Source organism: Mirounga leonina, unplaced genomic scaffold, assembly GCF_011800145.1.
Source record: "Mirounga leonina isolate KUSES-001 unplaced genomic scaffold, KU_Mleo_1.0 Mir_94, whole genome shotgun sequence".
NCBI lineage: Eukaryota > Metazoa > Chordata > Mammalia > Carnivora > Phocidae > Mirounga > Mirounga leonina.
The window spans coordinates 14834357-14850103 of NW_023270855.1; the positions used below are offsets into that span (position 1 = coordinate 14834357).

The 15747-nt window shown below is 37.2% G+C and overlaps 1 protein-coding gene across 1 annotated transcript in view; it reads right to left on the reverse strand.

Annotated features, from left to right (window-relative positions):
- Nucleotides 1-15747, reverse strand: part of CNTN4 (contactin 4) — a 308099-nt gene that overhangs the window by 125817 nt on the left and 166535 nt on the right. The window contains exon 10 of the mRNA XM_034997401.1: nucleotides 9447-9597. Coding sequence (XP_034853292.1) covers nucleotides 9447-9597 — 151 coding nt within the window. The remainder of the gene's footprint in view (nucleotides 1-9446; nucleotides 9598-15747) is intronic.

Sequence of the window (15747 nt, forward strand, 5' to 3'; positions counted from 1 at the left end):
ATTTCCTAGCATTTAAAAATGGAAAGCCATTCTCAGCTTGTGGGCTGTGCAAAACACAGGTAGCAGGCTGGATTTTGGCCTGTGGGCTATAGTTTGTCAAGTCCTGGATAAGAACATTTCAGGCAGAGAGAACAGCATGTTTGAAGGCTTTGCTGTAGGAGGAGTAAGGCCATTTGAAGAGGTAAGAGGGGGTCCACGTGGCTCAAGAGGTAAGACAGAGGGCAAGTAAGTGAGAAAGCAGGAAGAAGAGTAAGCCTGGGCCAGACCAGTGGATGGGGTCTCGCTGGTCACGCGATGGGCTGTCTCTACTGAGGTCGATGGGAAGCTACTGATACAGCATCACACCTAGCTGTGCATTAGAATCACCTGGGAAATGTAAAGACAAATTCATGTTCCTGGGTCTCATCTCAGAATTCCTTAGAAAGAATGTTTGGGAAGAAGAGTGGGATTCTCATTTTTAAATGTACCTCTGTTGGTTCTGCAGCAGTCAGCTTAGCCCTGGTCTGCAGATCTGAATTTGGAAATTACCTCTGGATCTCCACTTTAGGGATGTAGAAACACTGCCCTAAGAAGGTCAAGTGATTTCCCAGATGGGTGCACAGTAAATCACAACACGTGCTATCTGAATACACACACTGAACTCAACTGATCAAGGACAGGCCAACAATAGGAAGCGTGGAGACCCATGCCAAAATAATTCCCTAACTCTGTGTGCTCCTCAGTGAAGTGCAAACTCCTCAGATTGCCATGCAGTACCTTTTGAAGCCTGATTCCAAGAAAATTTCCAGCCTTATCTCCCTCTGCTCATTCATCTCTATCTTCCTTTTGAATATGTTTCATTCTTGCTGCTCCTTCCACTTAAATAGCCCACCACCACCTTCTCCACCAGTCTCCCCCAAACACTGGGAGGATTTTGGATGGTTTATACATAAACATTGAGTATTTAGAGTATTTTAGGTACACTACCAGAAGCTGGGGGTACTCAAACACGTATGTGCTCAAACACACATGGATGGCACCTTTCCTCATAGCCCCTTCAGCCTGTTACGGGAAATGAACATTAATGAAATAATCATACTCATAAATATAAAATTTATAACTTTAAAAGAAAAAAGAAAAAAAGGAAGGAGGGAAGATTAAAGAAGGAAGAAAGTCCATAGTCCCAACTCCCAGGGAAACCACTGTTGACATTTTGGTAAAATTCCTTCCAGGCTTTTTCCTATGCATATACATAAAACTACCTATATGTGTATGTGTGTTGAGGACTATAGAATGATATTTTATACACTGTTAAAAAATAAAATTTATAACTGTAATAAGATGAAAAGTCTCTATCCTTCAAACTACTGTAGAAATTGCATCCCTTTTTTTATGACACCTGTAGAACCCAAATTTAAATTAGGTTATGTTCATAATCTCAAATATATCTTGTACAGAGGAACTGTGTGATGAATGTTTATTGGATTGAATTTATCAGAGATGTGATAAGGGAAGTCGCATCTTGTGGAAGATATGAGTGAGGGCTGATTCCAAATAAACCAGTTAAGGGGTTAGTTTAATAGTTGCAAAGTTCATACAAGAGATAATAAGGATAGAAATGAGTACAGGGACAGAGGATTGACTAACAAAAAGAGGATTAATGTGAGAGACACCTGGAAAAAAAATTTTTTTTATCAAGTGTTGCCTTTACATTGGGGACCTTATTTCAGATACTTCCAAATAAAAAGTCAGTTCTCTTCTAGGCATGTCTTGAGGCATAACCAATACCATGACCACATGAATCGAACACTTAATAGTAGTCCCTTTCCTAGAGGAAAGTTCTAGGTCTGAATCTGGAGAGCAGAATAAGCTCTGTCTATTTCCATAACAGCACATGCAAAATTAAAATGATATAGTACTACCAATAAGCAAGGCAACAGTTTCTATCTAGAGCAATGATTCTCATATTGCTTTGATGTTGTTTTGCCTCCAAGGCAGGATTTCCATTATTATAGAGATGAACTGCCTCTAATTATTGCAATAACATAATTGTTCCCCAGGGCAGAATTCCTAATATCAGAGCTATATAGCTCTGCAGCAACTGTAAGAGATATCCTGAGTGCAGGTTTCTCATTAAAAGCACATATATAGACACTGTGCTTCCAGAAGAGAAACAGAATGCCTGAAGCAATAAACTCTCCTTTCCACACTAGGATTCGATCGGCCTTTTGGGCAAATACCTGCCATCACATTTGCTCTGCATCCCAGACTGCCAGAGTCTTCAGACCAGGCTTTCACACTTTATATACAACATGGAGTTTTGCAGCCCTGTGCTGGGATTTGCCTCCATGTATTACATGAATTTCAACTCTGCCAAAGGCCTTTGGGAGAAGAGACATATTAGGGCCATGATCTAATTTCACCTCAGAGGCAGACTTCAGTGTCTCTAGGCAAGAAACATGAATATGAATTTTATTCCTATTTGGGTTGAATATTCTCATGGAATGCTAGACTTGATCTGATTAGACTGTGGGGATCAGGCAAACCTAAACATGTATTACAATCTGTGAAGAAATGCCTAAGAATATAGATGTTTATACTGTCTTCAAAAGAGGTCCACAGTGGCCTGAAAGTGTTCTGCCCAAGGTGATGTCAAGGCTCCTAAACCCAGTGGTCGTCTCTGAGCTGTTATTGGGTTGGATATCTTGAAGGCACAAAATGCATGTTCCTTGAACCTTTTTGTTTCCTTGGTTTCTGTTTGTTACATTCCCCTATTTGTTTTTCTCACCTTTGGGTCTGTTTTCTTAATCCTTCCATCAGGCTCTGCTTCCACCATTCTGTGTATGTGGCTGCCTGATTCACAGATGCTCTTATTTGACAAAACTCTGTCTGGATGAATTTACCAACTCCATGACTTCTTATCTCATTGTTTTCCTGAATTCAGACCTATATTTCAACTTCCTATTGGATGCATTTACTGAGCACTTACTCTATACTGGGCATTGTCCTAGATGTTACTATTATAGAAGGGAACAAAATATACTCAAAGGGCCCAATGTCACCACAGGAAGAAGAGAGAGGCCCAAGAGGAGGTCAGAGTTATGTGATGTAGGAAGGCTCAACTTGATTCATCTTTGTTGGCTTTGAGGATGGAGGAAGGGGGCCATGAGCCGAGAAACATAGGTCGCCTCCGGAAAGCTGGAAATAGATTCCTATCTAGAGTCTCCAGAAGGAACACATGATTTTAGCCTAATGAGACCCATTTCAGGCTTTTGATCTCTGGGCCTGTAAGATACTGTATTGTTTAAGTCAAATGCAACAAAAATACACATGTGCAAGCACACACACACACACACGTATGTGCGCACCTGCACAAATTTTTGTTCTTGGAATTTACATTCTGATTGGGTGGAGGGTGGGGAATTCATGAATATGTAGTATGTTAGATGGTGATAAGAACTATGGAGAATATAAAGCAGGTAAAGAGGATGGGAATTTGACAATTTTAGACAGGTTAGTGGGAAAAATCCTTGCTGAGTAGGTGATACTTAAATGGGAATTCCTATTTGAATGTGACACCTCCACTTGCAGGCACTTCAAATTCAACATGTTAGTATTAATCTCTTTATTTTCTCCTCTCAAACTTGTGCTCTCTTTAGTCACTACTGTGGCAATTGGCATTACCGGGCGCAGCTGCTTACGTTAGAATCCTAGGAGTCATTTTTACCCGCCCCCCTTTCTTTATACAATATTTCTACTTACTACGTCATTAAGTCTTTTTAAATTTTACACTCTAAAAGCCCGTTGGTCTTCCTTCCTTTACTCTCAAGAGACTGAAATCATCATCCTTTTCATTTCCATCCCAGACTATTGCCTGCAATTGGTCTCTCTGCCTCTCCAATCTCGCTCCTCTCTGATTCTTTTCCATGTTGCAGGCAGAGCAATCCCTTCAGAGAACTTGTATGACAGTGCACTCCTTGCATAAAATCCTTCAATTCTCTCCAGGGTCTTCTAGTTCAAGTCTAAACTCTGCAGACATAAAACTCAAGGTCTCCACAATCTACTGTTGGCCTACATTTTTTCAGTTTTCCTTCTCAGTCTATCACCTTTATGACATATGCCCTAGGATTACTGAAAAACATATTGTTATTTTGCTATCGGGCCCCTGCACTAGTCTATGAGCATCTTGAGGGCTGGGTTTATGTCTCCTCTTTCTCTCTATCCCTAGCACCAAGCAGAGGACCTAGCATATAGCAAGTACCTGATGCATTCTTTGTTCATTGAACAAAATTGGAGTTGGCTAGTTTGACAGATGAGTCAGGCCACTGTTCTGAAACCATGCCTGTGACATGCAGGCTGTAAGTTTGAGATTCTTTCCAGCCACATTAAGTGGCATATCTATATTGGTGATTGTCAATTAGCTTGACATAAGCTATTAGCCTAATGTCTAAAAGGGGGGAGAAAAAATCTCAAGCATGAGTAAGACTAAGAAGTCCTTATTTACACAATGTTAACTAGAGTAACATTTCACTCATTTCTTCAGCTTCAGTGAGAAGTAAAATTATTTCCTCTAAGTGAATTTTCCAGTCAACTAGACTTACTCCTTTAAGCACTAAGATAATTTTTAAAAATAACTTTTGGGAGTGAGTGGTCTTTCTATGATGTATTATATACACTTGCCTGCCTTACTAATCTAAGCTCACTGAAGATAATTTTTCCTCTTCAGAGACATCATATAACAGTAATTATCATACTTTGCTACAGAGATAATATAAAGCTATTTGTTCCCTTTATTAATACCACTTTTAATTCTAGGTGGCATACTTTTAGAAATACAATGAAATAAATGATCAGGATAGTGAGACAATGTGAAAATAATGTCATATGAACAATATCAGGGACATTTAGGCTTGGAAAAGAACTGAAAGAGGGCATGACCATAGGCTGCCAGTCTATATAAAGGGAAGGGTTGGGGGGTGGAGAAAAATCAGATTTGTCAGCATAACTTCAGAAAGTGAAACAAAACACAATGACTGAAAGTTACAAGGATATAGGTTATGAAGAAAAAAAATCGTCTAACAGTTAGTTAGGTCTCCATCATTAGATGTAGCCAGGGAAGGATAAGGGTCTAGCCATTGTTGGGAACTCCTGTCCTGGAATGGAAGGTGGGCTTGGGCTCTGTGACTACAGTAGGAATTTGGCATTGCTGTCTGTCGAGCATTCATTTACTCTTGTTCTGGTAGTAAGACCTTAAATTTCTTTGGGGAAACCCTTCTCAGTCCATGTGGTTTGAAGTAAAGCTTCCCCATGTGCCCTCTGAGGATCGGTGACTCACGTTCTCCTACACAGGGCATCACAACATACTTGGTTCAGGGGAGAACACTGACCAATGCAGGATTATTCAATTATTGGAAAATCTATTCTGGAGTTGTTATGAGAAGCTAGAAAAAAAGGCAGCATGGGCCTGCCAATAGCTATCCCAGCGCCAGGAAAGGAGAGCCCATTGGAAGATGGAGTCAACACAGAAGGCAGGGCTGGTGAAAGACGAAGAGAGTGCGACAGAGTCCTGATGTCACTGAGTGAGCTCCCGAGCCTTGCCGCACCTTTCGTCAGTCCATCCCTGCCCTTCTCAAACATGTGAGCCAAAGTACTGAAGCCAGTCTTGAGTTAGGTTTCTGTCACTTAACACCAAAAGAGCCCATCCTGGTTGAAACATGGTTTTAGGCTCCTTATAATTCCAGGATCCTAGGTTTTATCAATGGTTCTGCTACTTTTGTACTTTGATGTTTTGTTTCTAATAGATCAACTTCAATCTCATCTGCTTCAAATGCCTTCTATCTAGAAACTAAAAGTAAACAAAATTATTATTCTTATTCAGTTAGTACCCTTAATTGCTCACTTAATCCACATAATTTTGCTGCTTTGATGGTGACAATAGGTGTTTCCTGACAACTCAAGTACTTGGGCTTTGTGACAGGTCATACCTATTTTAAATATCTGTTATTGCCTACACTCTGGTAGCTGGAAACATGCACAAGAGAAAAATAAATGTTTTATGTACACAATTACAAAGCTATAAAAGTTAAAAATTAAATCTTTCATTTAGATGCTTTGTATAGAGAAGGCTACCGTGAATATGCTTTAAATTTCTAAAGGCATGACAAACCATATTTTTAAATAGTTTACATGTTAACATTAAACCAGTCTTTCTCAGTCTATATCCACCTGGATAACTACAATATCACCATATGATTAAATAAGATAAAAACTTGCTTCATATACTTCTATTGTAAATTCGTTTGTAGGCAGTTGTTTAGTTAAAAAAGAAGTTAAAGATCATGTACTAAGTTGTGTTTGGCAAAGTAGGTCAGAACATAGACTCTAGGGAGAACATTACTTAAAAGGGGTGTTTGATCATAAAATTTTGTTTCACCAAAACACTGTTTATACCAGTATTAAGATATTAATAACATTTTACTCAAAGGTTAAAGGTTTGCTCTTTGATTCTTAAGATTCCACATCTCAAAAGATAAATAGGGCTAATAAGTCAGTATATTAGAAACTATAACTCAGCACTGGGCATAAAGAAGTTTGCCTTTTGTGTTGGTCTAAAAATGTCAGTCTTTTCCTAAAATAGGAGTTCTAAAATTTTTCACTCATGAATTGTTTTGCTCACTTATCCACTTAATTGTCTTTCTCCTTTACCAGAAAAAAAGGGAGAAAAATGGCAAAATTTCTTCTCTGCCAGTGAGAAAATATTAAAATCTTTCCTATTTTTCACACTTTTCAGAAATTATGATATGTACAACTGAGTTTATATCTTTCTCAGAAGTTAAAATCCAGTGACTCACAGAGTAAACTTGGTCTATGGGTGTATGACCCATGTTGTAATAACATTAGAATTAAAACAAAAATGAGTTGCTGACATTTAAAAATTAAAAGAGTTCAAATAAAAGCCCAGATTTCTAGCTTCTCTTGAAGAATGAAAAGATAGGAGGCACCATATGGATAGGACAGGAATAATGCTAGAATTGAGAGGCAGGTGTCTCTCTTGGAAGGGGCACACCATCATTCCCCTTTATATTACACCTGGCCAGCTTTGGGACTCATTTAAATTACCCAGATCAGTCTGCTTAATACAGTGTAAGTGAGGTAGAAAGAAGGAGCAGAGCTGCGAGAACACAGCATCCATGTGGAGAAGGAAGAGCTAATACTGATAGTTTGGGTCGTGCCTGGTAACTCTGGTGGTGGAGGTGATAAATAGCAAGACCTGGATAATGATGGGAGCTTCCTCAGTTTGCATACATCTTTAGTGCCGTATGAATGCTGAAGCAATATGTGAACACTATTAATCAAATCAGTAGGAGAAAGAATGAAAACTGGAGAGAGACAAGTTTTGTGGTAAGTCAAGTGGTAGAAACAATCAATGAAATTCACTTACTAGATAGAGTTCTTGATATTGATATACCACTTTCCCAAAGGTAATTTAATCAGTATGTCACAATGGTTAAGTTATAGCCGTGGTAAGTAGTCATTAATACTGTTCAAAATATTAGGTTATCTTTTTTCTTTTCTTTTTTTCTAGACACATACTAAGATCGTATTTCCTTGCGGGAGTGAACTTTTGAAGAAACATGTGACTTGTTTTGGCCAATGAAACATGAGTGAAAATGAAATGTTTCATTTGTGGGCAAAAGCTTTAAGTGGCATGTTTGGCCACTCTCTTTCGCTTCTGCAGTCCTGATGTTCTGGAGGGTGCTACTCTACCAGCCTTGGCTGTTGAGGGTAGCAAAGCAACCTGCAGACCTCTGAGGGCCATGCAGTGTGAATTACAAATAGACTTGTTGTTTTAAATCACTGCAGGTTGTTCGTTACAGTAATGTTACTCTAACTTCATTCATTCATGGATTTTGACATGTCTGTTACCTATATTATTTTAAAGTACTTTTTGTTATATCATTGTTAAATTAAAAATTTATAGTGTACCATTAGTCTAAGCATTACATGTGGTACATACTAGTTATATTTCAATTGTGTTTTAATAAACAAAGTAAATACATAATTATTAAAAGTAATCTTAGGGCGCCTGGGTGGCTCAGTTGTTAAGCGACTGCCTTCAGCTCAGGTCATGATCCCAGGGTCCTGGAATCGAGCCCCGCATCAGGCTCCCTGCTCGGCGGGAAGCCTGCTTCTCCCTCTCCCGCTCCCCCTGCTTGTGTTCCCTCTCTCGCTGTGTCTCTCTCTGTCAAATAAATAAATAAATAAAATCTTAAAAAAAAAAAATAAAAGTAATCTTACATACCACCTTCTGGGAAACACTGAGGTAAAATAGGAAATAAACCCTGAGGCTACAAAACAAGAACCTATGCTCTCAAGCTCCAAGTATGGTTCCAAATGTGAACACCATGCCAATATTCAGTGAAATATGCTGCTTCCTTAATATAACAGAGATCAGGAAGGGACATATATTATGAATTTAATATGTGTATAAATACACCATCTATAAACCGCATCAAGTTTGTTTGCAAAAATCATTAGGAAGGACTTCATCAGTGCAAGGATCTAATTTGCATATGCAAATCCAAAGGTGTACAGGTGTAAAGGGTAGATACGGATACATTTTTACAGGCTTCCACATTGCATCTTTGAGTACTTGACCTTTAGCATCAATTAAAATCATTATGTATACAGCTAGTAAATGCTGTGACATAGACTCATGCATAATTACCATTTTCCAACAGATTGAGTAGATTACAGAAAGGGATGGGGGATATTTTATAGGGGTGACAGCCAAGAAAAGGTCTTATAGATACCTGCCATTTGGTGCAATTTGACCTAAAACCCCAAACAACCCATATATATATTTACACTGTATAAACAGCATGCATTCTAAATGTAATTCACATATAAAAGGAAATAAACAAGTAAAGAGTTTATATGTCAGAAAGAAAAAAACTGTTGTTTCAAAAGGATGTCACTAAAATAATCAAAACTATGTTATATGCAGAATGAGTTTTGGAATTAGCAATATTTAGCCTCAAAAAAAAAAAAAAAGGAGAAACTATTGAGACATAATAGCCATTGCCAAATATTTGAGAAGTTGTCCTAGTAAAGACATACTGGATTTCTTTGTTTAAGCAAAAAGAAGTACTGTGGAGAAAAGTGGGTGAATCAGCAAATAAATTTTAGGCTAAAATTAAGGAAGGTTTTTCTAGCTGCTCACCTTTGAGCATCTCTGACAGTCAACTGGATCATGCAATCTCTCTCTGCAGGGAGGGTTTTGGAGAATCTTAATAACAAGAAGGATTATAGAGACTAGCTAATTTACCACCCTCTTCCAAAACTTCAGGTCTTTGATTAACATGTAGTCCACCAACAGCAGATAGTAAATTCCTCCCTCTAGAACTATTAATAACAGACAAATTATTATAGATTAATCAACTATTAAAAATATCTCAAGATAGTACCTTTCATTTTCTCTTAATATGTCCCTTCCTTTCTTCCAGATGTAGACAGGTTTAGGAGAAGCTTTTGGCTTACACTCAATGACAACTTCACCTCCCACTTTGACAAGAGTTACTCTTTTTAAGAGGGTTCTTGAAAAATCCGGACCCACAGCTGCAAGAGAATACAGAAAATAAAATAATTATTATGGAAGAAAAACCCCGACCTTTTTCTTTCTATAATGCATTTATTGTTGCCTTGGGCATCAAAGGGAAGAAGTTAAATTTTTTCTAAAGTAAAAAGAGTAGCACTGTATGTTTTGATGGGTTTATGAAAAATTGAGGTATAATTTATATATGGTAAAATGCACCAGTTTCAAGTGTACAGCTGATGAACTGGACATACCACACTATGAAGATCAAGGTATAGAACATTCCATCACTCTACTGAGGGACTCTTAAAAATTATTTCACATTCAAATGAATCAAAAATTTTAAAATTTCAGGGAAGCATAAGAAGACAAACAAGAAAATCCACAAGGCATTTTTCTGATTATGTAGGTTAAAGCATTTCCTCTTTGGTAACAGTTTCTGCCTCTGCTCTGTCCCTTAGCACTCTGTGCATGTCTCCATGAGAGAACATGCTGAAATGTCTATATCATCACCCTCCGAGCTTCTCCTTAAAAACAAGGGCTTTGTCCAGCTTTCTGTTACTGTTGCCTAATGCAGTGCTTGGCTCAAGCAGGATAAACTGGGGCTTACTCTTAGAAAACTCAATTCCATGCTCACTATGAGTGCTCTAAAATTCATTTTATAACTCAGGCGGTTATATGAAAATAATGTTAAAGAATTATTGCTTTCCTAAAACAACAGATACATATATGTATCCTCTTGGAAGGAATTTAAAAGACGCCTTTCTGAAAAAAATCTTCATTTTCTTCTGAGTTAATTAAATTAATGTGATCTAGGATCTCTTTTGAGTAGGGATTTATCTCTTAGAATCTCAATTTCACTATATTTAAAATCCCTGACTCCCAGTTTGACCTAATAGAATTTAAGATTTTAGATCATGTTGAATGTGAAATTTAAATACCACAAATTACTTAAAGGAGGACAGAAAGTGAGTGTGTATGTATGTGGGTAGGGAGAATGGGAGTCAATTTCTTAATTGCCACCAAACCAGGTACTAGTGATATAAAAAAATAAAACAAAAATAAGCTTCAGTGAAAGCAGGTTAAATTTTTATTAAGTACTTTTGTTGTGGAAATATTTTCAGTAATTGTCTAGAAAGAAATAAAAGTGGGAAGGTTACTTTTTAAAGGGGTGATGCAATGTATGACTGGAGCTGGTTTTACTATGCAAAGGTGAAATTAGTTTAGTAGGCAATTGATATCTTGATCTGTGTGCCTTGGATTCGTGATGGGAGTCTACAGTTCAGAGCATAATTCTATAATGATAAGTGCAATTAATAAGTAACATGCAAGTTGTTACAGATGTTTCTGCTGTAATGAGATAAATGTATTCTTAGTATGAGCTGCAAAATCACGTAATAAAAATTATAGGATTATGAGAAAGATAGGGTCAGGACAGACCTACTCAATATTTATGTAACACCACACTAAAAAAAAAGCACCCGATCACCCCTTGAATAAATATATTAGCATGATTAAAAAGACAAGTGAAATTCCTAATAAATACTACAAAAAATACAGGACGTGTGTGTGTGAGTTGTATGTGTGTGTGTGTGTGAAGACAGCTTGACGAAAGACAGAAGGAAGAGTTGAGATTGCTAAACTCAAGCAAACAAGTAAAACAGGGAAGACTTTGAAACAAAGTAAAATCTGCAGAAAGACTCAAGAGAACCATGCCATCACCACTGCCATGTTACATGGTCAAACTAAGCCAAGAGGAAGAATGTAGGTGAGGGGAATGGTGGGCAACATAGTTTTGCCTCAGATACTGTGGTGATCTGAGTTAGTGGGCTCTGTGTTTGATTGCTGCCATGTGTGAAATACATGAACAAAGCCAGCATTTATGTTCTATTGGTGTCATTCCCCCGTTTACCACTCCCATACATGTTAATATGCAAAACAGAAAGGTTTCTGTAGCACAACAGACTCATTCTCATCTTAAGTAAACACCTGAAAATTGGCATATTAATGTAAAAAAAATCAAATTTCTGTAAGTTTTTAAAAGAGTATTTTGTGAAATAGTTAGAAATCTGTATCATATAAAAATCCCTTCTTAAAACTGTATCTTTCTACACACACATTTTTATCACTTTAGGCAGACATTTTTCATCTGTTCAGGAGGAATTCGGCAATTGCATTTGAAACGAGTTTACATAAATCAAACTGTGCACAACACATGGGTGTATTTGTCAAAAAACTATATATTGCTTTTACGAGATTTGAAATAGCATGATATCAGCCACAGAGAAGACAGAAAACACACCTTCCAGTTTCAGAAGCATTTTTACTATACTGTTTATGTGTATATCATCTTGTGGGTATCCTAGCGATGAGTGGTTTTGAATATCTTTCACTAATAAAAATGGAATTATAAATTCAAATCTTTTCCCTTTGTTTACTTAATTTGCTGAATTTACTTCTTTTGTTATTTAACCCTGCAAATCTATCAGCTTCCACATTAAGCTGCAGTGCTTTCTAGGACAAAATTGTCAAACCTTGATCAGTTTGTGAATACTTGACCCATTAATGGTTTTCTTAACATTCTGCCATTTTGTAACCATCTGTTGTACCTAAGATGCCCTTAAGTGTATGGAATGGAGTTTTTTTCTGGTCTGTACTTTGTATTTAAGTGAAAGGAGCCTGTTAAATTTGACATTCACAGAGAAAGTAGGTTTTAAAAGTTATTGGTAAGGTCCCCAGGAGAGCACTATTAGAACCCAACCTTTGCTGGCACTTAAAAATTTAGTACACATTGAAGGTGAAACTTCAGTAGGTTCTTAATAGCTCAGAAAAGGTAAAACCAATTGTCAAATTACCCACTTGAGTCTGAGAGTCGCTCAGATACTGGGGGATCCTCATTTGCTAAATCTAATGCACTTAGAGGATAATATTTCTTACATCAACTACTAGAGGGCACTGCTCTCTCAGTGTTAGAATGAGTCATGTTATAAGACCTCTTCCATTTGGAAAATGCAACTTTTTATTACATATCAATGATCTTTAATCCATTAACATTACATGATCTATGAGAAGCATCCAGCTAAAAGAAGCTCTCTCTGTAATTCTCAACTGTTTGGTTTTACTGAATTAAATGACTCTTGGTCACATGTCAAGGGTATTTAAAGTGGCTAACAGAACCCTTAAAAACAAAAGTTTTGTGACTTAGTGTCATTTCTCAAGAGAGAGAGCAAGGATGATAACTCCTTGACTAGATGTGCAGAGGGAGTCACATTTGGGAAATGTACGAGTGTGATTTTTATTATTGAAGAGGAAAGGATAATTCTGCATGCAGTTCGATTGCACTTGGTCTGTAGAAACATCACTGGCAACATTGCCAGTGGATGGAGACTATTTAGTTTGGCCCTTTTAGAAGTACAGAAGTCGGGTGCCTGGGTGATAGACACTGGGGAGGGTATGTGCTCTGGTAAGCGCTGTGAATTGTGCAAGACTGTTGAATCTCAGATCTGTACCTCTGAAACAAATAATGCAATATATGTTAAGGAAAAAAAAGAAGAAGAAGGTGGCAGGAGGGGAAGAATGAAGCAGGGGAAATCGGAGGGGTAGACGAACCATGTGAGACGATGGACTCTGAAAAACAAACTGAGGGTTCTAGAGGGGAGGGGGGTGGGAGGATGGGTTAGCCTGGTAATTGGTATTGAGGAGGGCACATTCTGCATGGAGCACTGGGTGTTATGCACAAAAAATGAATCATGGAACACTACATCTAAAACTAATGATGTAATGTATGGGGATTAACATAAGAATAAAAAATAAAATAAAATTAAAAAAAAAAAGAAGTTCAGAAGTCCAGATTATTTTAAACTTTATCTATTATCTTTAACTATTAGCTCATCATTCTATAAAAATAAACCTAGAGTTAATGCGTTCATTCACATTTTCACCACTGCAGAGATAATGCTGGTATCTGAGTTTTAAAACTCCGAGGTTTTTCTGGCTTGCTGGGTAGATAACTAGAAGGCTGGTTACAGTGGGAATCTTCTTTCTAGGTCCATCATTTCAGAATGGTGGATTCAAAATCAGCCCTCTCTAACAAGGGATGATATTCACAACAAAACTCTGAAGTAAGATTTTTCTATTCTCCTACCAGCACAATGTGTCCCTTCTAAGTTCCTCATACCTGTGCCCTGCTTGTTTGATCCAATTCATTGAATGCCCTGCTTACCCGGGTCTCCTTCTACCACGATAGTTCCCGCTCCTTTGGGAAGGTTATTGTAAAACAAAAGTAATAATATTTATAGTCACAAGGTTGTTTCAAAGAACAGACGAAATAATACATGTATTGTATATTAAGTACTTAGCCCAATATTTGCTTCATACCTACTCCTCCTCTCTGCTATCTCCACTACCGCCACCACCATTATTAGGGGACTTTATGCTGAAATATAAGAGGGCTTTTTAGAGCCAAATCAATTCATCTTGGTTTAAACAATTTTTTTTTATTTTGAAATAATTATAGATGTACGGTTACAAAGATAGAGAGGTCCTGTATATTTATTTCACTTAGTTTCTCCCAGTGATTATACCCTCCCTGAGCATGATACAATATCAAAATAAGGAAAGTGATCATTGGTACAATGTGTGTCTTTAGTTCTATGTTATTTTATCACATATACAGACTTGAATAACTACTGCTGAAATCAAGAACGGAAGTATTCCATCATCACAAAGATTTCTCTTTTGCAACCCTTTTAAAGCCACATCCAGCTCCTTCCTGCCAAATTCTCCCTAATGCCTAGAAACCACTAATATATTCTCCATCTCTATAGTTTTGTCATTTTGGGAGAACATTTTATATACAGAATTGCTTAGTATGTGACCTTTTGAGATATTTTTTTACTCAGCTTAAGGCTCTTGAGATCCACCCAAGTTTTGTGTGTCAACAGTTAGTTCTTTTTTTTTTTTTTTTTTTTGCTGAATAGTGGTATCTCATCCATTCAGATATAGATGAAAATAGTTCCTTAATGTTGGCATTTCAGGCACTATGGTAACTGACAAATACTTTTGAGCACAGGAACCATTTCAAGATCTCTCAACACTTTCTCTGCCAACAAGTACGACCAGGCTTAGCCTTTTTCTTTTTAAAAAAGGTTTGAAAAGCCAAAAATTAATTGTGGAGACTTGGGTGGAAAATTTTTTTCTTATTCCAAGAAAAACATTTTAAAGCCATTTTAGAACAATATATCTTATCTAGTAATTAACATGTTGACTAAAAATCATTCTTACATGTTTTAAGAGCTTCAGCTGCTAAACCCTTGTTAACCACCTTTGAGCTACCCTATTTAAGACAGTATGCATTTTTAAATATCTGTAATCACTTTGACCTCCTTGTATGAGTTCAAATTAGTAATATTTTATTACATTTGGCACAATGTCCTAGACTCTCATACAGATCCATGTCTTTGGTTAGACAAGTAGTGTATAGTATTGTAATGCCTTATTTGATTGTAACTTTGTTAAGAGGTAGAAATGTTTGTTGAATGAACAAAAGAGAGTCATTAGAATGTGGTAGAGAGAATCCTAGAATTTCAGTGGTTAAGACATGGTAGCATTTGTTATTAGCGATCATTATATCATCAGTGCCTTGAAGGCAGAAGCTATGTATTATGGATCTATATATCCCTTACTGAGCCCAGTGTTTGGCACAAAGTAGATGTTTAATCAGTATTTGTTGAATAAACATATGTTGTAGAAGAGAACTCAGAATTCATTTCAAAACAGAAAATTCTCTTCTCCTGATGCTTTGCCTGGATACCACATCCCTTTCTTCCCTCCAAGTGGGGTTGTAGATGGCTTCTGGGACTTCCTGGCCTGTATACAGGATACTCCATTTTTTCTGGAGTTGGGCCTTAGTATAATGAAGTAGAATTACTCAAGAAAAACAATCTGGGCTGTTTATACTCTTAAACTACTCTGAAACCATCTGGTGTGATGGCAGATTAAGGAATGACTCTCAAAACAAAACATCAAAGAACTTAACTTTTAGTGCTCCCCAATTTCTATGGTGTAAATATTTCCATCATGGCCAATTTCAAGTTACCAACAAGAAGTCAATGAATACTGAGCTGAGAAGGATACATAGACTCAGCTACTATAAGTAGGAGGTAGCTCCAGCA